Source organism: Ovis aries, unplaced genomic scaffold (assembly GCF_016772045.2).
Source record: "Ovis aries strain OAR_USU_Benz2616 breed Rambouillet unplaced genomic scaffold, ARS-UI_Ramb_v3.0 scaffold_85, whole genome shotgun sequence".
Taxonomy (NCBI): domain Eukaryota; kingdom Metazoa; phylum Chordata; class Mammalia; order Artiodactyla; family Bovidae; genus Ovis; species Ovis aries.
The window spans coordinates 1,387,813-1,410,635 of NW_024599827.1; the positions used below are offsets into that span (position 1 = coordinate 1,387,813).

The 22,823-nt window shown below is 44.3% G+C and overlaps 1 protein-coding gene across 1 annotated transcript in view; it reads left to right on the forward strand.

The window, feature by feature from the left end:
* The first annotated feature begins 3,428 nt into the window (after positions 1-3,428).
* BNC1 (basonuclin zinc finger protein 1) overlaps positions 3,429-22,823 on the forward strand; it is a 28,115-nt gene continuing 8,720 nt past the window's right edge. The window contains exons 1-3 of the mRNA XM_042242631.2: positions 3,429-3,623; positions 19,769-19,868; positions 20,922-21,157. Of these exons, the coding sequence (XP_042098565.1) occupies positions 3,615-3,623; positions 19,769-19,868; positions 20,922-21,157 (345 nt within the window). The 5' untranslated portion in view covers positions 3,429-3,614. The remainder of the gene's footprint in view (positions 3,624-19,768; positions 19,869-20,921; positions 21,158-22,823) is intronic.

Sequence of the window (22,823 nt, forward strand, 5' to 3'; positions counted from 1 at the left end):
GCCTCTCACTTAAAAAGAACAGCTTTGGGCTTCCCTCGTGGCTCAACAGTAAACAATCTGCTTGCCAATGAAGAAGACATAGGGTTCGATCCCTGATCCAGGAAGATCTCACATGCCATGGAGCAGCTAAGCCCGTGTGCCACAATAAGAGAAGCCACCGCCATAAGAAGCAAGGGCAAAGGCACAGCAACTAGAGAGTAGCCCCCACTTGCCACAACTACAGAAAGGCCCATGCAGCAACAAAGACCCAGCACAGTCATAAATAAATAAAAATATTTTTTAAAGGAATTACTTAAAAAAAAAAAAAACAAAAAAACAAAAAAACAAAACAGAGCAGCTTTATGCCTCCATAAGAACAGGTCACAGGGCTTTTCTTAATTTACGCCTTCTCGACTTTTACCCTTTTTAATAAAGTTTTTTTTTAATCCCTGGTATCCTTGAAGATACTGTTTTTTTATGCTCACTACAACAAGAAACTGGACACAAACGTGAAATGGCCAGGCTGAAGCAAAGAAGCACACAGAGGCAAAAAGGGAGAACTGTGAGAACGGGGTAGGCCCTCGGGGTACACCATTCACCAGCTGAAGAAGCTGAGGCCTGGAGACAGGAAACTCATGCCCATTACTGACCAGTAGAAGAACAGAAGCATGGTCTGGATGGTCCTTACCCAGCCAGTGCCACATCCTTTTCTTCATTCAGGGATGGTTTCTCTGGCCCAGTTTCTGCTTACATGTTTCCAAGGAAAGGCAGAGAAGTCCATCAAATCTGGGAATAAATAGGAAGGCTGACGTCAGAAGTCACACTTATCAGGTATATGGTTCTCGATGAACCTGTAGAAAATAAATCAGCAATTTTCATCTAGTCCTAACTGATTCCCTATATGAGTCCAAATTGTCACATTTGGAGAAATGTATATGTGCATCCTCAGGTGTCCAGATGGCACAGTGCTAAAGCATTCGCCTGCCAATTCAGGAGATGCAGGTTTGATCCCTGGGTCAGGAAGATACCCTAGAAGAGGGCATGGCAACCTAGTCCAATCTTCTTGCTTGGGAAATCTCATGGACAGAGAAGCCTGCCGGGCTACAGTTCATGGGGTCGAAAGGAGCAGGACATCCTTGAGCATGCATGCATGCATATGTGCATCCCAACAGTGCATGTTGGAACAGACAGCCTATTTTCACGTTTTCAAGTTGTGTATTGCCAAAAATCCTCCTTGTCTGTAACTAGAGTTAAACAGGTTGATCCTGATTTTTGCTGCTAGTGAAAGGTTTTACTAAAATATAATTAAGTTGTAAATTAATTTTACAACACAAAGATACTGACTAAAATTGTCAATGAGACAGAATAAATGTATTTAACTGGGCCACTGTCTGGGTCTTTGACATTTCAGTGTATTTATAATAAGCCTATGCGGCCATTCAAGAATGCTGAAACCAAGAACTTCTCTGGAAATGAATTTAAATTAATTACAAGATCAGTTTTATGAGCAGCAGAAAGGGAGGAGAATAGCGTTTACAGAACAGAAACTATCTTATTTGACTCTACCTATCTAACTAGGGACAGGACTTCATACCTACTTTTAAAGATGAGAACAGTGAGGCCAAGAAAGCTGTCCTCAACCGGTTTCCAATTGTGGGAACCAGCTACACCCAAACCATTCTAACTCCAAAACCTGGGCTTTGTCTGCTGCAGCAACTCGTAACACAGAAGTCACTAAGATGAGTAATGACCAAAGAAGTCAAGACAAGGACACATCACGACCAGGCTAGAGAATGTAATAAGCACAATAAGAGACGCAGCTGCAAGTGCCTGGGGGTCAGAAGAGGACAAAAGCAGGCGGAGTGGAGGGCTGGTGGATCAGGGAAGGCCTCTGAGAAGCAGTGACATTTGAGAAAGGTCCTGAAGGATGCATTGCATTACAACAGGCAGAGAGGAGGAGAAAGGTCAAAATGCTGGGAGTGGGAAGGAGGATATGAACAGAAGGTAAGCTGTTTAGGTTTGCAATTCACAAAGCAACGCTTCATAATAAAAACAGCCATGTGAGAAAATGCATCTTGCCAACACCTTGCCAAGGCAGGGCAAAGAGAGACTATCACAGGAGGTCAGGCAACCTCATACCTGCACGGAAGGGCACCACGCTGCAGACCCAGGACACGACCAGGACACAAGATGTGTGTGTCCAGCCTGCTGGGCACAGGCAGCAGGAGCTCTCTCGACTACTCCATGAAGCCCAGATTCTCCTACTTTCCTCCACAGACACGACAGCTGCTCCTTTCTCTCCTTTTCCACTCAGAGGTCTGTGAGGTTCAGAGCCAGGACCCTCTGTCTGAATGACTGCAACTCCCTTCTTTTCCCTTCCATCTCATCTTTTTTCACAATGTGCAAGGTTTTGTTTTTTTGTTTTTTGTTTTCCTTTTTCTCCTTCAAAGATCTTCACTAGCAGCAAGGTAGGTGGGATAAACTGGGGGAGAAGAAGGCAGGATCCCCACTAAGTCCAGCCTTCAGAGAATTCTTTTAGGGACCTGAAAAGGGAGAAGAAGGCAAGACTCTCCTGCAGGGTCTGCGTCTGCCCCAGTGCGGGGCAGAAGAAAAGCTGGGTCCTGTTTCAGCAGCCGTAGGCCATGTCTGTCTGCTTCTAGGAGTGAAGGACGCTGTGTCCCCAGGACAGAAGGCCAGGCTCCCCCCGCAGGCCGCCTCCCCTTCTCCTCATGGGGGCCCGAGTTTCTATTAGGTTTCCCAGGACATTTCATTTTGTCCTTAACACCCCATAAGGCAGGTGAAAACTTAATCCCATTCTACACCGGAAGCAACTGAGGCTTAGAGAGCAGTCACTCGTCCTCGGGACTCGGTAAAGCGGGACCTGATTAACTCACACTACAGAAAGGCAGCGGGACTGCCCCGTTAGCGGTTGTAATAAACCTTCCTGGCGCCCTCCTTTCTCCACATCCTGGGATACGTCCCCCACCCCCACCACCACTTCCTCTGGAAATAAAGTTTTTGGTGATGAGGGTGGCACAGCCCTCTTCTTGGCCGCGGTGGGACCCCGAGTGCGCCCCGGGGCGGGCAGAGCTGCAGGATCATCGCCCGCGATGGGAGCCAGACAGAGAACTTCAGAGCTTTTCGCCCTTCCCCGGGATAGGCAAACATCGACACGTCCGTGTCTTTCCCGACAAGTGCCTTCAAGCCCGGCGGGGGCAGACACCTCCGCGCCGGCCGCCGGCGAGGTCTCCGCTGTCTGCGGGGGCCACGGCCTCGCCTCAGCTGCATCGATTTAGCGCGTTCGTGGGCCGCCCCTGCGGGAGGCGGCTTCCAGGCGGCGCAGCAGCAGCGCCTGAGCCGCGGGCGACTCGGCGGCCCGGCGGGAGGGGGAGGGGAGAGGGGGAGGGGCGCCCCCCGGGGCGCAGGGGGCGGGCGTGCGGGCACACGCGGTGCGCGGCGGGCGGGGGCGGCCACCGCGCGGCGCGGCTGGGGCGCCCGGGGAGCCGCCCACTTCGCCGCGGCGGGCCCCGACGGCCGGAGCTTGGATGAGGCGGCGCCCGCCGAGCTGGGGCGGACGCGGGGCGACCCGGGACGGGGACACGCGCCGGTAGCCCCGGCACTGCAGCTGCCGCAGGATGGCCGAGGTAAGCACGGCGCCCTCCGCGGACGCGGGGCCCTCTCAGCGCGCGGGGTGGGGCGGCCGGGGACGCCACTCGGATCCGGGGCCGCTCGGTTCTCGGGGACGCGCCCCGGGCCACCTCCCTGAAGGCCACCTGCGCGGCAGGGGCGGCGGCGGCGCGGCCCTTCCCCGGGGCCCGGCGTGAGGGAGCGCCTCCGCGGCGGGGAGGCCCCGTGGGGGCGCCCGGACCGGTCTCGCCCGACGCCCCGGAGCCGCCCGACGCGCTCCGGGTGTGAGACCCGGGTCGGCGGGCGAGGGCGGGTCCCTGGCGTCCCCGGGGCCGCGTCGAAGCGTCGAAGGTGCGGGGTCGGGAGGGACCGGGCGGCCGCGTCCTCCCTGCGCGCGTTTTCCCGCCCCCTCAGCACCTCCACCACTGTTCGGTCCAGGACGTTGGGACTGTTTCAACCGCTCTTACCGCAGAATTAATTACACAGCTGCTATTTTAAAGTGACCGTTTTTCACCTGGATTTTGTTTCTGGAGAACTGAGCGTGCCTTCGGGTCCCTCAGAGAATTGCGGAGCCGGGTGAGGGGCAGTGACGGGGGCTTCTGTCGAGATGGAGTGGTTGGATGGGGATGGGAGTCTTTTGTACAAAACTACAAATGGAGACGCGGTCGGGTCGAGGGGCTTCCCGGGACAGCAGAGAGTCGAGGGTTCAGGGTCAGGTTTTTATAAACGTTCCAGCTGACCTGCCGGGTGCGCGGAACGGTTCAGCGCGAGATGTTGCCGCAGCCCGGGGAATCGGGGTCGGGCTCAAGTGTTTACACGTCCGAGCCTAACAAACGGGGCTCTGGCCCTTTGGGGGGACGGGCTGCCTGCGGGTGACCGGGCCGGACCGGGCTGCGGAGCCGGCGGCGGTGTCGAATCGCGGGCCGCTCTCGGCTTCCCGGCTCGGAGGTGCCGCGACCTCCCTCCTCCCGCGCTCCCAAGCAGGGTCCCGGCCGGCGGAGCAGTGGACCGGGGGCCCCCCGCGGGCGGAGGAGGGGGCGGCGGCCACTGCGTGGTCCCCGCTGCTCCTCGGGCCAGACCCCGAGCCCTAGCGGCCGCCCGGCTTTGCATAAGCTCCTAAGGATTTGTCAGCCAGATGTGACAAGATTGTCGAGAGCGGCGAGTGAAGGAGGAGATCTGATATTAATCAGCGCATAGCTCGGAGCCAAACTTTCTCAAATGCGGTGTAGAAACATGTTCTTCTCATTTAAGGCATCTCTTTGTGGCGGCGGGGCTGCCACCGGCCTGACTTTGACAGTTAAATGGAATGCCAACTAGCAGCCTTAATTGTATGAGTAAAGTTGTGTGTTGTTGGGGGGAGGATCAGACACGCTAAGGTTCACTAATGTCCCCTCGTTTTATGGCTGTGCTCACCGCAGCCCTCTGAAGACAGGGCGTTTAAATGGGGCCAGACGCCTGGTCGCAGCCAGGCCTCTGCTGTTAACACTTAAGGGGCCTAAAAGAGGCCCCGCTGGTGTCCTGGGAATCCCTGTCCCGGTGTGTATGCGTGTGTGTGTGTGTGTAGGGGGAAATATGTGTTCCTACAGCTTTGGATTCATAGAGCAGATTTAGCAACCGTTTTTTTTTTTTTAAAGCATATTCTTATCAAAGCAACAAAGATTTTGGCTTGACAGTAAGTGAATTGAAAAACAGCATTTAACAGGTCATTTCTTTTTCTGGTGTCCTTCTGTTCCTTATTTTAATTTGCTGTTGGATTTCATGGCATAAGATTTCGTAGACTCTTGGTTGCAAATATGTGCTTATATGTTAACAGTTTTGTTCAGTGATTAATATGGCTTCTCCGTTGTCCCCAAATCTCTTGATTTATCAATATTTCCTTTACATTGAATATGTCAAAATAAACTTTTGTGCATCAAGTAAAAGAACATTACTTCAAATGTTACAGATTGTCCAGGATTTGATTTTTGCTTTAAATAGGTGTAGAAAGATAGCTACCGCTTTTGCTAAAATAAATTTTGGTGAATAGCTTTATCCTTTGTGGCATACCTAAAAGAATAAGATGTGTCATTATTTGATTTCTCACCTTAGAAGTTTGCTGACTTTAATTTCACCAAGGAAGTTGGTTGAACATGTTCTGTTTTAGGTAAATGCTGAGAAGTGGTGGAATCTTCACTTAGCACAAGTACTGCTCATATTTTAGGAACTCATGTTCAGACATCTGCGTAATTTGATTTGGAATATCATCTATGTCCATTGTTGTATTCCCTTCAGAATTGTAAGGATTTAGCATCATGCTTCTTTTTCAATCAGGGAGTGTAATGAGTTTGAAGTGGTGATTTGGCTGTTGATATCTACAGGAATGTGGAATGATGATCTGTTTTTCTGGTTATAATTCACACTAGACATATTAACTCAAATGGAGTTATTGCAGTAGAAGCATAAAGTTTGCACAGAGGGTTACCTTTATATTATTTTAATTTTTCACACCTCTCCCATGCAGCAGTTAGGCCTGTGTCCAAGCCCATGCTGGCATTCTGTACCTCAGCTTGGAAAGAAGGATGAACCAACCTATTGGGTGAGAAGAGCCATATGGGTTTCCCTGTGGGACAAATCATAATTGTCGTTTAAGCATACACTTATTATTTATGAACGCCTAGGGATAAATAAAATGGGAAGACATTTGAAAAGTTCAGTTTGCCAGTACAGTTAAACCACAGTGTACAGGGTGAGGGGTATAAGTGTCTTTTAGCTTTTGTGTATGGCGTTAGAAGTTATTTTGACAGTGGCCATTAGAGTTGCCCTGAAGGTTCCACGAAGTAAATTACTTGCAGGAGGAGCAAGTGCTTTACCCTGGGGTGAATTTTCACCTCTACAGATGTCATTTAGAATGAGTTACTTTTGTCAGAAACAGTCCTGTTTTAAAAGAAGGAGAAATATCACAGCTAAGGTGAAATCTCAGTGCTGAGCAGCACATCTTTTTGATATCTGAGGTTGAGATTTAGAGAGTCAATAGATTTTCAAAATTACTATTCTGAGCAGTCTATAGATTTTAAAATTTCATTTATTTAGATATTTTATTTTTGATGACTTTTCTGAGAGATGTTAAAGATAACTGGATCTGCACAGAAGAGGCATCTGGAAAGGGTTTGGTTTTTTTTTCCTTTTACATCGGTTTCCACCTGAAAAACCTTATTTGCTCTTGTCCTTCTTTGAAGCCCTTTTTCCTAATTCTGGAAATTCCAAGATTACGATGCAGCCCCATTTCTCTACTCAGACACGTGCCTGTTTTATCCAGAAATGGTGGGTCTAAACAGGGCAGACCTGCTCCGCCAGGGTCCAACTTGGGGTCTCCTCAAACTTCGCGTGAAGAAGCACACCGGCTGTCACTATTCCAGTCCACACATGGACTCATGATTATAAACCAGCCGAACGTATCACAGGAGGATTCTGCCTTGCCGGTGGGGGCTGATAATTTCAGTTAGCTAATGTGAGAGAACAGAGAGACAAATAAAATGTTGTTAAGGCCAGGTCCAAACAGCCTATGTGGGAGGAAATGGTTGTCTCAAGTAAACTTAATCCAGGCTGCTAACATTTTTCACAGAGTTATATTAGTTTGTGTACTCTTACAGATTCTTCGTGTGATCCTTCAGTAGGTGCTAGCAAACATCAAAGTTGTTTTCAACTCTGCATCAGCTTCCAGAAGTATTGTTCTCCTTCTGTAGCCCTCTGATTATTTCTTTCGTTATTCCTTATGAGTATAAAATTTTTATACAGACAACTCTGTTTCACAGTAACACCATGCTGAATGTTAAGATTGTGATCAGAATGGCATACATAAATCTGATCTTTTCTTTTTAAAAACTTCGTTTGGAAAATCTCGGGATTTTTTTTTTTTTTTTACTATAGTCTTTAAAATCTAGTTCTCAGTAAGTCCCTGAAAGGTTTGCAGAATTTTACTTAGTAATGTTCATTTCATCATTATTTTGCAACAGTAGAAAAGGTGAATTTGCATGGTTTGTGTACATAGAATTATCCTGAAGTGTAAATGTGTTGGGTTTTTTTTGTTTTGGTTTTTATTTCTTTTTCCCTAGGTTGACGGTTGTGTCCAGAAGTTCCCTACATGAATAACATTCTTCCATTTTTTGTTATCAAAGGTTTCTGAAAATCACAACTGAGCTCTCTCAAACATGAAGGAGAAAAAAATGTATCTGTACCATTTATATAACTATAGATTTTTATTGCTGTTGTTGTGGTTTTTTAAAGAAGAAATATTTGGTTTGGCTTCTATGGTCTTATTTGCATATTTTTCTGCTTTTTATATTTTCTGTTTTTAGAACTAATAATTTTAAGAAAAAAAAGGCACAGCTGTTAAATTAGTTTGGCACAGAGTTTATACTTTGATTTATAGAGATCAAAAGAACAAGTATTTTCCCCATCTCCCTCTTTGAACTGAGCAGCAAGAGAACACTCCAAGTGTGTCACGCATGCTTTCTGCTCACAGGTAGACCTGGCCCAACATCCGTTCCCTGAGTTCTACCTCCCACCTGCCCTTTTCTCTGCCAGACCCCACTCCACTCTCTCAGTCTTCTTTGACCAGCCTCTCTTTTCATCCCCATCCTTACAGTGAGAAACCAGATTCTGTCCGTTTTCCTTCAGTGTCATTTTTATATTGCAGATGCCACCTTCCCGGTTTCTGAGGCTTCTCACATCCCTCTTTGAACCATGCTCACAGTAAACGCTTGTCTTCCCATTGTTAAGAACCTGATGATTCCATGAACCTAAGAGAGAGACTCGTGGCTGCCCATCTGGACAGCCCACCCCGACCCTGACCCTGTTTTGCCTTCTGAGTCAGCTCTCATTGCCCATGACAGAAATCAGCCTCCTGGGCCTGACACACACGTTCAGGGTGAGCCTTCTCTTTGCCTAGGACTGTGGTGTTTCTTGTGTGCACTGTTGAGAGCGTGAAGACTCCTCTGGCCTCTACATAACATTGCTCCCTCCCTCTACACCATCTTACTCAAAACTAAAATTGAGGGGAGAGGTGGAGTCTTGATTTATCTTTTTTTTTTTTTCACTTTTTGTTGTTTAGAATTTTAAGCAAAATTAGATTAGTTTAAGAATGCTTGGTGATACGTGCTTGGGGGTTCCACAGTGATCAACTTTGAGTCAATCCCATTTCGTCTGTTTCTTCTACCCATTTCCCTCACCATCATCAACACTGAATTCCTTTGAAGCAAATCCTGAACATTTATACTGTTTGATTCATAAATATTTTAATATGTAGCTCTAAAATAAAAAGCTCTTTTTAAAGAAATGCAGTATACTGACTATATAGCACCTAAAAATTAACAATTACTTGGAATGTCGTTAAATTTCTAAGTGTTCAGATTTCTTCAGTTGTCTCTTGAAGTTTATATTATCATTGATTTGTTCAAATCAGGATTCAAATAAGGTCCATAAATTGTATCTGTTAATCTACAAATTTAAATTTTACTTTTTTCCTTGTAATGTACCTGTTGAAAAAGCTGGGTCATTTGTCTTATGGAGTACTCCCCGGCCTGGATTTGGGGTTTTGTTTTCTTGTGATGTCACACAAGGATGTCACACAATCCTTGTGATATCTTTGTGAGGAAAGTTTAAGCATTCCTCCATCCCCAATATCAAAAGGCTTGATCTAATTCGGATTCGAACTTCTGAGGCGAGAACACCCATATGTAGTAGTATGTATCCTCCAGCGCTGAGGCAAGTGACCTGGTTGTTGTCTTTTCATTAAGAGTTGCAGAATGCTAGTATTCTAATTCTTCATTTATTTATTCACTGGAATGTTCTAAAGAGAGTCTTTGCCTCATCAACCATTTGCTTGCTCTGCAGTACATTTTGTATAAAAAAGGATGTGTGCTTGATTCTTAACTTTTTTTTTTTTTTACCATTTTTTTGGTTCCATAGCATCCTCGAAAGGTGACCAGTGAGTTTTACATTTGTTTTTACTATCTTTTGAATTTGCTAGGTTCTAGTAATACTGAATGACTCACACTAATTTTTAGCAAATCATATTCTCTGTTCAGCAATTCTTGGTCAACCAGGATGCATGGTTTTCCTTTCCCAATGAAGCCATGTGCTTGCTCCCCTAGAGCAGACACTGGAAGTTCCTCCTCCTGTCTGCCCGAGGCTCCCCACTGTTAACTATTACTTGTTAAAAATAAATAATGACACTCCCCCGTCCCCGACAGAAAAAAAAAATTTGTTAAGATTTTGGTTTCATTTTGTCAAACTGCTATGGAAGACGATGGCACGATGCACTTCTGGTCCATGTAGAGTTCTCCAGGTGGACTTCAGTATGGTGCTGCCAGCAGCAGATAAACTGCCTCACACAAAAGGACCACATGGATTTTCTTCTCCCTTCACCCCAGCTGTCCTGGGACACCTGGCAAACAATACTACTTTTAGAATCCTAGTTGTAACTCTGTGGGTTTGCATATGTTAGAAAAATTTAATGGAAAGTGGAAGAAGTTAGAGAAAAATGGCAGGAGGGAAAGTAGGGAACAACAACAAAAAGCTAATTCTAGTAAGAGAAGTTAGAAGTGCAAAATGTGTGTAAGAGGCAAAGAGCAATGGGATAGAGATCTCCCACCCTTGAATCAAGCATTTTTCCAAACTAGGAAAGCTAGATCTGCAGCCAGGAGAGAATGGAAATACATTGTCACTGTAAATGAAAAGAAAGAAGTCCTCTCCCCAAAAGTAAGGGTGGTCCAGCCACTTTAGAAGATGTTTTGTATTATAGATTGGCAGTTTTTGATATGCAGCGTAGATTTCCAGGACTCAAACATATGAAAAGCAATTGTCTATATTCAACATTTAAAAATACAGTTTGGAACAACCTGAATCACTTTTCCTCCAAAGCTTAGTGACTTTTTAAAAGTGATTTGTGATTTATCAGACCAGATCCTTTGATTTCAAGTTGGGAAATTATGATGCTTAGAACTGAGAATCTGGCCCAGCCTTAGAATCTCACACTCAAAGAGAGGACCATAAACTCTAAACTTGGCCTCAGTGATCTCTACTATTAATAGCAGCTTTTTTTTTACATAATTTGTATGTTTCCTTCTCCACAGTCAACAGGAAGTTGTTGTTCAGTGACTAAGTCATGTCTAACTCTTTGTGACCCCATGGACTGCAGCATGCCAGGCCTTCATGTCCCTCACCATCTCCAGGAGTTCACCCATGTGAATTGGGGATGCCATCCAACCATCTCATCCTCTGCCACCCTCTTCTTTTGCCTTCAGTCTTTCCCGGCATCAGAGTCTTTTCTAGTGAGTCAGCTCTTCGCGTCAGGTGGCCAAAGTATCGGATCAGCAGCTTCAGCATCAGTCCTTCCAGTGACTTTAGGATTGACTAGTTTAATCTCCTTGCTATCCAAGGGACTCTCAAGAGTCGATAGGAAAATCAGTGTGTAAATTAGGAATGGCACTTGGCTGCTGCTTAGTGAAAAAGCTCCTAAATAATAGTTGCCATCCTTTCTGCTCAGCCATCCTTAGGGCCTGATTTCAAGGTTGGGCTCATGTTTGCACCTATGTTGTTCCAAGAGGGAAGAAGGAAGAATGGCAAAAAAAAGTCCCCTGGCTGAGTCAGCTCCCATTTATAAAGAGCTTTCTGTAAACCTCTATCCAACAACTTATACTTACACACGTCAGTCCTTAGTGATCTACCTACCAAAACTGTTAGTTGCTCCATCATGAGCAACTAACTGGACTTTGCAACCCCATGGACTGTAGCCCGCCAGGTCCTCTGTCCAGGCAAGAATACTGGAGTGGGTTGCCGTTACCTTCTCCAGGGATCTTCCCCATCCAGGGATCAAACCTGGGTCTCATGCATTACAGGCAGATTCTTTACCAAGGCAGATCAGGCAAAGGATATTGGATGTGTGTCTGTAATTAATAAGAGTGGTGCAGCTCTCTAATTGGTTCATTCCTTATTCTCTTAATACCGGTTGGAAATCTTACAGAATAGCAGACCCAATGCTAGCCACAAGGTTTGAAGTTTCACTTGTCTTGTTGCCTCTTTCAGGGATGATTCATTATGGAACAGCTTTTTGGGACGTTTTTATCATGGGTATTTTTGGTAGCTCTGTCTGTGCAGAGTCAGATCATCAGAGCCCAGAGGACCTAAGATCTGTCATAGGCCTGGTAGCAGCAGCAGTTTTGCTGTGCTCTTTGGTCTTTTCCGCTCTCTATCTGTATATCCTCATTAATGTGGTTGATCAGCCTTAGAGGTTGGCAGGAGCAGATATCCAGCCTGCTTTATAGTCAAAGAATCCAAGACATGGAGCTGAAGGCTGTATGGCTCAACAGGAAGCGAGATATAGACTGAGGTCAGTTGTAGATTGCAGTGTCTCTCAGAGAAAGATGCTCAGTATGATGAGAAGGAGTTTAGGAAGGAGCTCAGTTTCCCCAGCTATGCATCCAGAGGTGTCACTTTAGCAGGCAAATCACATTATATTAATATTAATAGTTTCATACTGTTTTCAATGACTCACTGTTAGACTCAGGACAAAATCCGTACTCCTTGGCCTGCCGCATGAGATCCTGTGCAGAGTGGTTCTGTCACCTTTCTGACCGTCATTTCCTGCCATGGACCTGGTAACTCCGCTCCAGCTGCCCTGGCCTCTTTCTGTTCCCTGAACACCTCCAGCCTCTTTTCATGCCCCAGAGCCTTTGCACTTGCTCTGCTCTCTGCCTTCGGTCTCTCCAGTTCTTTACTGGCCCCTTGCCATCCCTTGTAACTCAGTTTAGGAGTCTTCTCTTCAAAAGCCTTTAATGATGACTCTGTTTGAAAGGCACTACCCCGCCTCCCCATGCCACCCAGGAAAATTGCTAGCAAAGCTTTCTGCATGTTTTTTTAATAGCACCTGCCTTATTCTGAAAAGATATTGTCTGTTTACTTGTTTATTCTGTCTCCCTCCTCCTCAAGGGCAAGGACTTACCATTCTCATTCAACACTTTAGCCACAAGAGTTTAGAAAGCCTGGCTCATAAACAGTAAATATTTATTCAGTGAAGGGTTTCTTTAGCATGCGAAAATTTAATATTCTTATAGTTGCCGTTGAGATTAAATGAAACCATAAATACAAATGCAGTTAGTATCAAATATTGGTATTCCAAGATATAATCTGCCCTCAATATCCAAATTTGAGACCACTTTCAAGTAGCCTGGAAGTTCTTCAGCTTCCTCATCTATAAAATGGGGTGGTAATAAGAAATGAGATAGCTCATATGTACTGCTTACTACAGTCCCTCACACATGATAAATAATCACCATCACAAACTGTGTGACCTTGTGCAGATTACAAATCTTCCATAAATTTAAGTTTCCTGAGAATAATTCCTGCCCCACAGTGAGGCAGTACGGACTGAATGAGATCACCTATTCCATACAAATGCCACTGTGTGGACAGACAGATGCTGGAAGAGTAGCTCGTCTCACCATTGGACTTAGAACTGTCCAGTAGAATTTTGTGTGATGATGGAAATGTTCTTGTCTCTGCTGTCCTGTACAGTAGCCACTGGCCACCTGTGGCTCCTGAGCACTTGAAATGTGACTAGAGTGACTAAAAAACTGAATTTTTATTTTAATTAATTTTAAATAGCCGCATGTGGCTGGCGGGTACTATTAAGGCAGATTAACTTGATGCTACAAAGCTGTCTGGCTGGTATATCATTCAGTTATATTCCTGAGCCAGATTACAAATGACTCCCCTCAGATGGTCAGTCTGAAAGTCCCCAGAAGTCCTCTGATTTTTCCCCTGCCCCATTCCATCTGGTCCCCCAAGAGTATCCCCCTGAATTTATCTTCAGTGATATGAAAATGTTTGCATGTACTACAGATGAAAATAGCTTTGAAGTGGGTAGTTTCTATTCTCAAGCTCAATAATTCAAATCCCATCAAAGGCCCGCACTGTCCAGCAGTGGATGTCTGTGCATACGCCCATCCTGGCTGCTGCTAGGAACTGCAGTCAGCCTTTCTGACAAGAGGCCCATGGCAGCATCCAGCCATGCTCAAGGTAGATCACAGGTATCCAGGAGAGGGAGTGGGGCCCTCAAATCTACCTACTATCTAGGTCATAACTTTCCAGACTTGCCAGCCCACGACTACAAATAACTAAAGCATCCATCCCGTGCTAGGTGTGTCAGTAATTTCTGGGTGGATGAATGAGCAAATGTCAGTGACAAAAAAGCAAGCCAGAATTTTGAATGTTGATTTGTAGAGCATCAAAGTGACTAATAACAATTCAGAAATAGTCTGATTAAAATGAGTGCGTAAAAAGCATAATCATGCCTTGATGAATTCAGAATGTGGTAAACATCTGCTTTATGTTTCTGAAGAATGGAATGAGTATCAAAATTCTAAAAGAAAGGATGTAAGTTTTAACAGTTTTCCATTTTGATTTACATGAGTACTTTTCGTCCTATAATTAGAATTTTTGGTTTGATTTCACTCTAGGAGTTTTAATTTGTCTTTAGATAATGGTGCTATAATTCTACTCGTGGAATTCTGAGATGGGTGGAAAAACTCAAGGACTTTAATATTGGAAGTTTTCTTAGACTCTGTAATCAGCTTTTTTTGGTTCATAAATAATTCCTCTGAAATGTATTTCCATAGATGTTTAATGAGCTTTATTAAGCCTTATTCAAATAAGTTCATATAGAACTACATGATTTTTTTTAATAAAGCAGCATTCATACACTGGAATTATAGATAAAGCTGCTTAAAATTCAGGCCCCAAACTAGAATCTTCTGTATCTGAATAGTCACGTTAGATCACGGAGTCTCAGCTGGGGCCATTTGGCAATGTCTGGAGACTTTTTGGTTTTCACAGCTGGGGACGAGGGGAGGTGTTACTGTGGTAGACACCGTGGGTGCTTCTCAGTATCCTACAATGCACAGGACAGCCCTCCATCACAGAGAATTACCCAGCTCAGAATGTCTGTGATGCTGGCGAAATCCTGACTTAGGTGTCAGGAGATGCAGAAAAAATTACTTTCAACCTTAGGCTATGAAATGAGTCTGGAATTGTTCCTTCTATAGTTTTGCTGTGCTGGGTCCGAAGTAGTGAGCTTTTCAAGCACCCTTTAGGGTGTAGAGGAGGTGTGTGCTCAAGGACATCTTTCTCTGATTCAGATAGGTCCTGTTTTTTGAAATGTGAATGCACTTTGTATAGTTCAGATACCTTGTTTTTAAAGAGTGAATGCATCTTGAGGGACATTATCCAAAATAAGAACTTTTCTTCTTTTAAAAATTTCCTGGAAGACAGTCATATTTGTAGAATGTAGGTGGTGAAATATTTCAGAAGTTTAGTGCTTAGTGTGCTGGTAGCTGTTGAGATCTGTGAAAAAAAAAAAAAGAATATCGATGATTGGCTCACCTGTGAGCTGATGTTCAGAGAGTTGCGGAAGTTTAGAAGCTGGACGACATAGGAATGCCACAAACTAACCTAATGATGCTCTTCTAAATTTTGACAGTGTGTAATAGAAATTAAACCATCACTCATCTTTATCCTTTCACTTCCAGCCAAGATAACTATATAATTATGTATATATGAGTCTAGATGTGTGTGTTTATGTATGTAATACATTTGTCTATGTATATACACAAATAGAAACTCTATAATGAAAAAGTAATATAATGTCTTTCATTAGAGCAATATTTCTCAATCTTTTTTATTATTCACTCCTACACACATCTAAGGAGACTTGGGAAATTTTCTTACTAACTGTGCCTCCCCCAATGAAATTTTAGTGTCACGCCATCTACTGTATATCTGTTTATGTATGTATGTGTGTGCTTTACACATAAAAAGAATAGACCAGTTCTCACCTTTTGGGGATGGTGTTCCCCGGCTGAGAATGGTTAGAGTGAGAGACTGTTTTGGTCGTCTGGAGTTGTTTGTGTTACAGTCTATAACTTAGTACAGAGTGAAGCCGTTTCCCCCTAGATTTCCTATTTTTCCATAGCCTCTTGAAGAGACTGGGTAACACTGTTGCTACCTGCTGCACCTCAGTTATCAGCAGCCTTATTCCTTCACCTGAAAATCTCTGTATAGTTCTTCTGTTCAGGCCCATTGTAATCCAAAAGAAACTATAGAGAACATTCAAATCATGCCAATTTTAACCTGTATTTAAGTAAGGTCACTGATTTTTTAAAAAAGACTTTTTTTTTTAGTACACTTTTAGATTCACAGAAGATTTGAAAGGAGAGTGTTGCACTGTCCAAAAACTTTGAGTTTTTTGGTAACTTCTTACCGAAAAATGGAAGCAAATTTTTTGGCCAACGCAATACAAAGATTTCCCATATAACCCCTACATCCACATAGACATAGCCTGCCCTATTTTCAACATCCCTCACTGGTTGATAACAATTGATGAACCAGCATTGACAGATCACAATCACCCAAAATCCATGGTTTAACCTCAGAGGGCTTGCTTGTTGTTGTACATCCTGCGGGTTTGAAAAACATGTACAACGTTGGGTATCTATCATTATATCATTGTACGAAGCATTTTCAATGCCCTCTTGTGTTTTACCTATTCATTCCCCAACTCCTGTCAAGCCCCTGGCAACCACTGATCTTTTTTCTGTCTCCATCAGTTCAGTTCAGTTGCTCAGTTGTGTCCGACTCTTTGTGATCCCATGGATCGCAGCACACCAGGCCTCCCTGTCCATCACCAACTCCTGGAGTTTACCCAAACTCATGTCCATTGAGTCGGTGATGCCATCCAACCATCTCATCCTCTGTCGTCCCCTTCTCCTCCTGCCTTCAATCTTTCCCAGCATCAGGGTCTTTTCCAATGAGTCAGTGCTTCACATCAGGTGGCCAAAGTATTGGAGTTTCAGCTTTCAACATCAGTCCTTCCAATGAACACCCAGGACTGATCTCCTTTAGGATGGACTGGTTTGATCTGCTTGCAGTCCAAGGGACTCTCAAGAGCCTTCTTCAATACCGCAGTTCAAGAGCATCCATTCCTCGGTGCTCAGCTTTCTTTATAGTCCGACTTTCACATCCATACATGACCATTGGAAAAACCATAGCCTCGACTAGACGGACCTTTGTTGGCAAAATAATGTCTGTGCTTTTTAATATGCTGTCCAGGTTGGTCATAACTTTCCTTCGAAGGAGTAAGCGTCTTTTAATTTCATGGCTACCGTCACCATCTGCAGTGGTTTTGAAGCCCAAAAAATAAAGTCAGCCACTGTTTCCACTGTTTGCCCATCTATTTGCCATGAAGTGATGGGACCAAATGCGTGATCTTAGTTTTCCAAATGCTGAACTTTAAGCCAGCTTTTTCTGTCTCCATAGTTCTGCCTTTTCCAGAATGTTATACAGTTGGAATCGTGCAGTATGCAGTCTTTTCAGATTGGCTTCTTTCAGTTAGTAATGTGCATTTACTTTTCATCCATGTCTTTTCATGGCTTAATAGTTCATGTCTTTTAATGCTGAATAATATTCTGTTGTTTGGGCATACCACAGTTTATTTATCTGTTTGCCTGCTAAAGGACATTTTGGTTGCTTCTAAATCTTAGAAATTATGAAGAAAGCTGCCGTAAATATCCATGTGCAGTTTTTGTGTGATTTTCAATGCCTTTTAAATTCCAAGGAATGCAGTTTACTGGGTTGTGTGGTAAGAGTGTGTTTAGTTTTGTAAGAAACCACCAAGCTGAGTTTCAAAGTTGCTTTATGTTTTGTGTTGTCATCAGCAATGTATGAGATTTCTGTTGCTCCACATCCTCACAGTCTCTCGATACTGTCAGTGTTCCGGATTTCAACTATTCTTATAGTGTGGTGGGCTGATTTTTAAAAATTATATTTTTATCAAAATATAATTCACATACCATAAAAGTCAACTGAGTGGTTTCACTGTATTCATTGAGCTGTGCAACATCACTGCTAAGAACTTTAGAACATTCCATTACCTCAAAAAGAAACTGGTCAAAATTGAAAACATCTGTGTTTCAAAGGATATCATGCAGAAAGTAAAAGGATAATCCAAGGATTGGATATATATCTGGTAAGGAACTTGTACCTAGCATATATAAAGAACTCTTATGACACAATACTAAAAATACAACCCAATTTAAAAATGGGCAAAAGATCTGAATAGACACACAGATGGCCACTGAGCACTTGAAAAGATGCTGAATACCATTAGCCATCAGAGAAATGTAGATCAAAACACAAGGAGATACCACCTCATTCCCACTAGGATAACTACAATAGAAAAACAAACCATAACTAGTGTTGGCGAGGATGTGGAGAAATCAGAACCCTCATACCTTGGTGGGAAAATAAACCTTTAAAAACAGTTTGGGGGTTTCTCAGAAAGTTAAACATAGAGTTACTATATGATCACTCAGTTCCACTCCTAGGAATATATCCCAAAGAAATGAAAGCATATGTCTATCATAAACTTGTTCACAGAGTTTCTTTTGGGGATGATGGAAATGTTCTAAAATTGTATTGTGGTGATGGTTGTTCAACTCTGAATATTCTAAAAATCATTTGTTTACTTTAAATGGGTATTGTATGATATGTGAACTAGTAATATAGTCTCAACTTAAAGCTGTCTTTAAAAACAATGAAAACAATTAAAAAAATACCCCTTTCCCATTAGCAGTCACTCCTCATCCTACCTGCTCCCCACAACCCCAGTAACCACTGGTCTGCTTTGGGTCTCTATGGATTAGCCTGTTCTTGACGTTTCACATAAATTGTGAATCATTCAGCCTGTGACCTTTCGTACTTGGTTTCTTTCATTATCATAAATGTTTTCAGAGTTCACACATGTTCTAGCAGGTATCAGTACTTCATTCTTTCCTATTGCCTAGTGATATCCCACTGTATGGACATACCACATTTTGAATATCTGTTCATCAATCAATATATATGGTGGTTGTTTCCACTTTGAGGCTAGTAAATAATGCTGATTTTAAGTTCAGGTACAAGTTTTGTGTAGACATAGGTTTTCAGTTCTCTTGGGCTTAAACCTAGGAGTGGAATCAGTTGGTTGTAAGGTAACTGTGTTTTTGAGGATCGGTCAGACTATTTTCCAAAGTGGCTGCACCATTTTACACTCCTACCAACAACTGATTTTTAAGTGAAGACTAGTTAATATGGTCCTTAATGTGTCCTTGGCCAGATTCTCTCCTTCCCTGTCCGCACACAAGGCCACACAGTCCCTTAATGGTCCCATGGAGGTTAAACCCCCAGTCGTAGGGCTTTCTCATGCCAGCAAACACCCAGGCACTCCCCAGCTGTCCAAGCTCTCTTGAACCATACGATTCCATCCAGCACCTCCTCCCAGAAATCTCACTGACAGAGCTCCAGTGAGAGCTTTTTCTCTTTAATAATAGATTACATTCCTCAAGCCTCTTATCCCCTTTTGAAAAATCCATCTTAAAAATATATGTGAACCTCTGTTCTTAATCCTAGAACTTTGTTGACACGTACATCTGTATCTTCCATTTCAGTCGTATGCTTGCACACTCCACACCCCCACGCCACACCCACCACCTTAACCTGCACCTGGGCATTGGTGCAGGGCTTGTCCAGCCTGCATTTGGTGGTCAATCACACAGTCCAGTCCACGGAGTCAGGGAATGATCCCTGGTGTGGTCAGCCGTTGCATGTCCCCAGATCTGTCATGATATTCAGCATCTGCCCTGTTGGGGGAGGGAGTAACGAAGTACACATGTGCATCACTCTCAGTTCGGATCAGTCTCCTATTTACTTGTTTCAGGGCAGCCCCAGTATCCCTTTCTGGGTTGGTGTTCTGGTCAACTTATAGATTTAGTGAGAATGTGACTCTTCTTCACCTTTCCATGCCCTTTCCATAATAAGCAGGCTATCTCCTTCCTGCCTGTAATCCTTTCTTATAAAGAGTTCTAGGGTTGTAACCTATCCTTGCATGTGGAATATCTGTGTAGTGTGTTTGCTGTCTCCAGGGAGCTGCTCCTCTTTCCAGGGGACAGTATGCATGTCCAGGCCTGGCATGGAGTGGGCACAGGTCATTTAGCCAGTGCTGCTCAGTGGAGGAACGCGTTCTGTCCTGTAGATGCTGTGTGTGTTCCACACATCACTAACATCCCGGGTGTCCCCATGTTCTCTCCTGTAGGCTATTGGCTGTACTCTGAACTGCAGCTGCCAAAGCTTCAAACCAGGGAAGATCAACCACCGTCAGTGTGAGCAGTGCAGACATGGATGGGTGGCTCACGGTAACCATTTCCCCCCTTGGCCTGTAGTGTTTCCTCTAACTAACGCAGTTACTCAGGAACAGGTTTAATATCCATGAATGACAGCTAACATCTGAAGTTACTGTTGTGTGCCAGGAAACAGGCTAAGAGCTTTATATGTGTTATCTCTTTGGATCTTAACTCTGAAAAGTGTTTATCCACTGCCTTCTGAAGATGTAGAAAGTGGTGCTTCAGGGCTGTTCTGCAATGAAAGAAATATTCTGTGCATATACAGTAAGTAGCCTCTAGCCCAGGGTTGCTAGATGAAAAATCAGAATGCTCAGTTGAATTTGAATTTCAGTTAAACTATAATTTTTTTAGCCTAAGTATATCCCAATTAATATTTTTGGTGTAAGTATATCCCAGTTATTTGTTGTTTATCTGAAACCTATATTCAAGTTTAATAGGACCTTCCTGTGTTTTTATTCCTGTAGTGCTGACAACCCAGCACGACACCAGCCACACGTGGCTACGAGCCCTTGAAATGTGACTAGCATAACGGGCGAGCTGAATTTTTAGTTTTATTTAATGTTAATTAATGTAAATCTAAATTTGAACAGCTGTGTTTGACTGGTGACTGTTGCATTGGACAGCATGGGCTCAATTGCCAAGCCTGACATCTGGAGGGTGCCAGACTGGGGCTCCACCCCAGTCTGAGGTGTTGGGGGAGAACCCAAGTCTAGCTTCTCCCCCAGGCCCTGTGCTTCCTGGTTTTCCATCCTCTTGATAACACACCTGCCGCCCTCATTTTTACCAGTTTCCCAGGTGTGGTCCTTACCTGTGGCTGTTGTACTCCTTAGGCATGCCACAGGAAAGGGGGAAAAGAGGCCTCTCAGGGCGCTCCATTTTCTCTTAGAGGTTCCTCTGAATAACGTGGAGCCAAATAGCCATTAAGATTATTAATTGTTTGCATATTTGTGGCTTTTCCATTGGCACAAATAACTGAGATTAAGCCCTTAGCCTACTTCCCAAGCAGTGTTTTTCTCTTAAAGGTAGAATCTTGAAAAACAACAATTTTTCAATTTCCTTTTTCAGCTCTGAGTAAGCTGAGGATCCCCGCCATGTACCCCACAAGCCAGGTGGAGATCGTCCAGTCCAATGTGGTGTTCGACATCAGCAGCCTCATGCTCTATGGGACCCAGGCCATCCCTGTCCGCCTGAAGATCCTTCTGGACCGGCTCTTCAGTGTGCTGAAGCAAGACGAAGTCCTCCAGATCCTGCACGCCTTGGACTGGACCCTCCAGGATTACATCCGAGGATACGTGCTGCAGGTACGGGGATGTGGGTGCCACTCCCCGAGAGCAGAACAGGTGTAACCCAGTGCCACCAGTGCTCCAGCTGCCGGTAGTCATCCCTCCCTTTCATTGTCATTCGTCTTGGCCCCAGCCCTATCTCGCATTCAGGGAGAAATCCATTGCTTTCCTTGTGGCACAGTGGTAAAGAACCTGCCTGCCAGTGCAGGAGATGTGAGTTCGATCCCTGGGTTGGGAAGATCTCCTAGAGGAGGGCATGGCAACCCACTCCAGTACACTTGCCTGGGAAATCCCATGGACAGAGCAGCCTGGTGGGCTACAGTCCATGGTGTCGCCAAGAGTCAGACATAACTGAGCACACAGGCACTGGTATCTTAGACTTCAGGGAGTTGGACCATTACATGTTCTCTGATTTGGGTTTCACTCGCCAGCTTGCACAGTCAACATTGCACACTCACTCGCAGTCAGCCGTTGGCCCCATCCTTGGCACTGCTCCATTTCTTTTATCATCCTCAGAGCATTCACTGACACACGACATCAGTGGTTTCCAGTTTTACTGAGGGTGGGGGTTGAGGAACTTAACATTGCAGAAGGCACAGCAGACAGTTTCAGTTTCATCCCGTGCCTCCCTGTCCTTTAAAGCCCTCTGCCATCCACCTAATTGGTGATCATCCTTCCCAGGCCTCTCTGACTTGTGATAGTTCTGTGGGCGTGCTCTCGCTCGTTGTCTCTCCTACCAGTTCTCTTCCAGCCTTCTTGCCTCTTCTCTGCATCACTCCGTCATCCTATGCCTTTCATCCCTTCTCTCATCTCTCTTCTTTGCAGAGTAGTTTTACCTCTCTTTTGTGTTCCAGGGGTCGACTTTATGCTTCCTATCCAGAGAGGCTGTCGAAGTGTTTTCACAGGCAAAGAACATGTTTCCTGGATTTTTCTGACATAGGAAACAGCTACAGCATTTCTTCCCTGTCACTATGCTAGAAAATGTCAGCTGACTTTGGTAAAAATTTCAATCAGATGGGCAGATGAATGTATTTCCAAGACTCACATATATTCAGTCCAACTCAGCTAGGCCATAAACTTGAAACAAGCACGAAAAACCACCATTTACTGACTTAGTCCATCTTCTAGTCATCTCACAAGGTAGGTCGATTATCCCCATTTTCCAGGTGGGAAAACAGAGGCTGAGTGCTTCTGGATCTTGCTGAAGTCCCTCAGTTTGCATGCAGCAGACTGGAAATGTGAACCCATTTCTCTCTGACTCTGACAACACGCAGGCTTCCTCTGGAACCCTGTAGGCTCACCTCGAGTACAGGACCCCTAGCAGGCCAGAAACCACCTTTTATGTAGAGCAGCATTATGCTCTTACATTATGACATAGATCAATATTTAATGATCCTAATAATCTTGCTTTCTAGTGTTAGGATTAAAAATATGGAATCAATTACCTTGAACCTCCAGCGCATGAAAAATTTATGATGTTACATTCCTCATCATCTTCAGAACTCTTACATGCACTGTGAAAAATCTCAGTAGGCCATCAAATACATGTTCTGTGATAAAATATTTATTGTAGTTTTGGGAAAAGTTAGGTCTTGCTAGAGTTTGAAAAATCTCCAACACTCCAGTGTAATTACCGCTCTGCTTTGTGAACACAGGCAATAGATCAATACAGGTTCATTTGTAT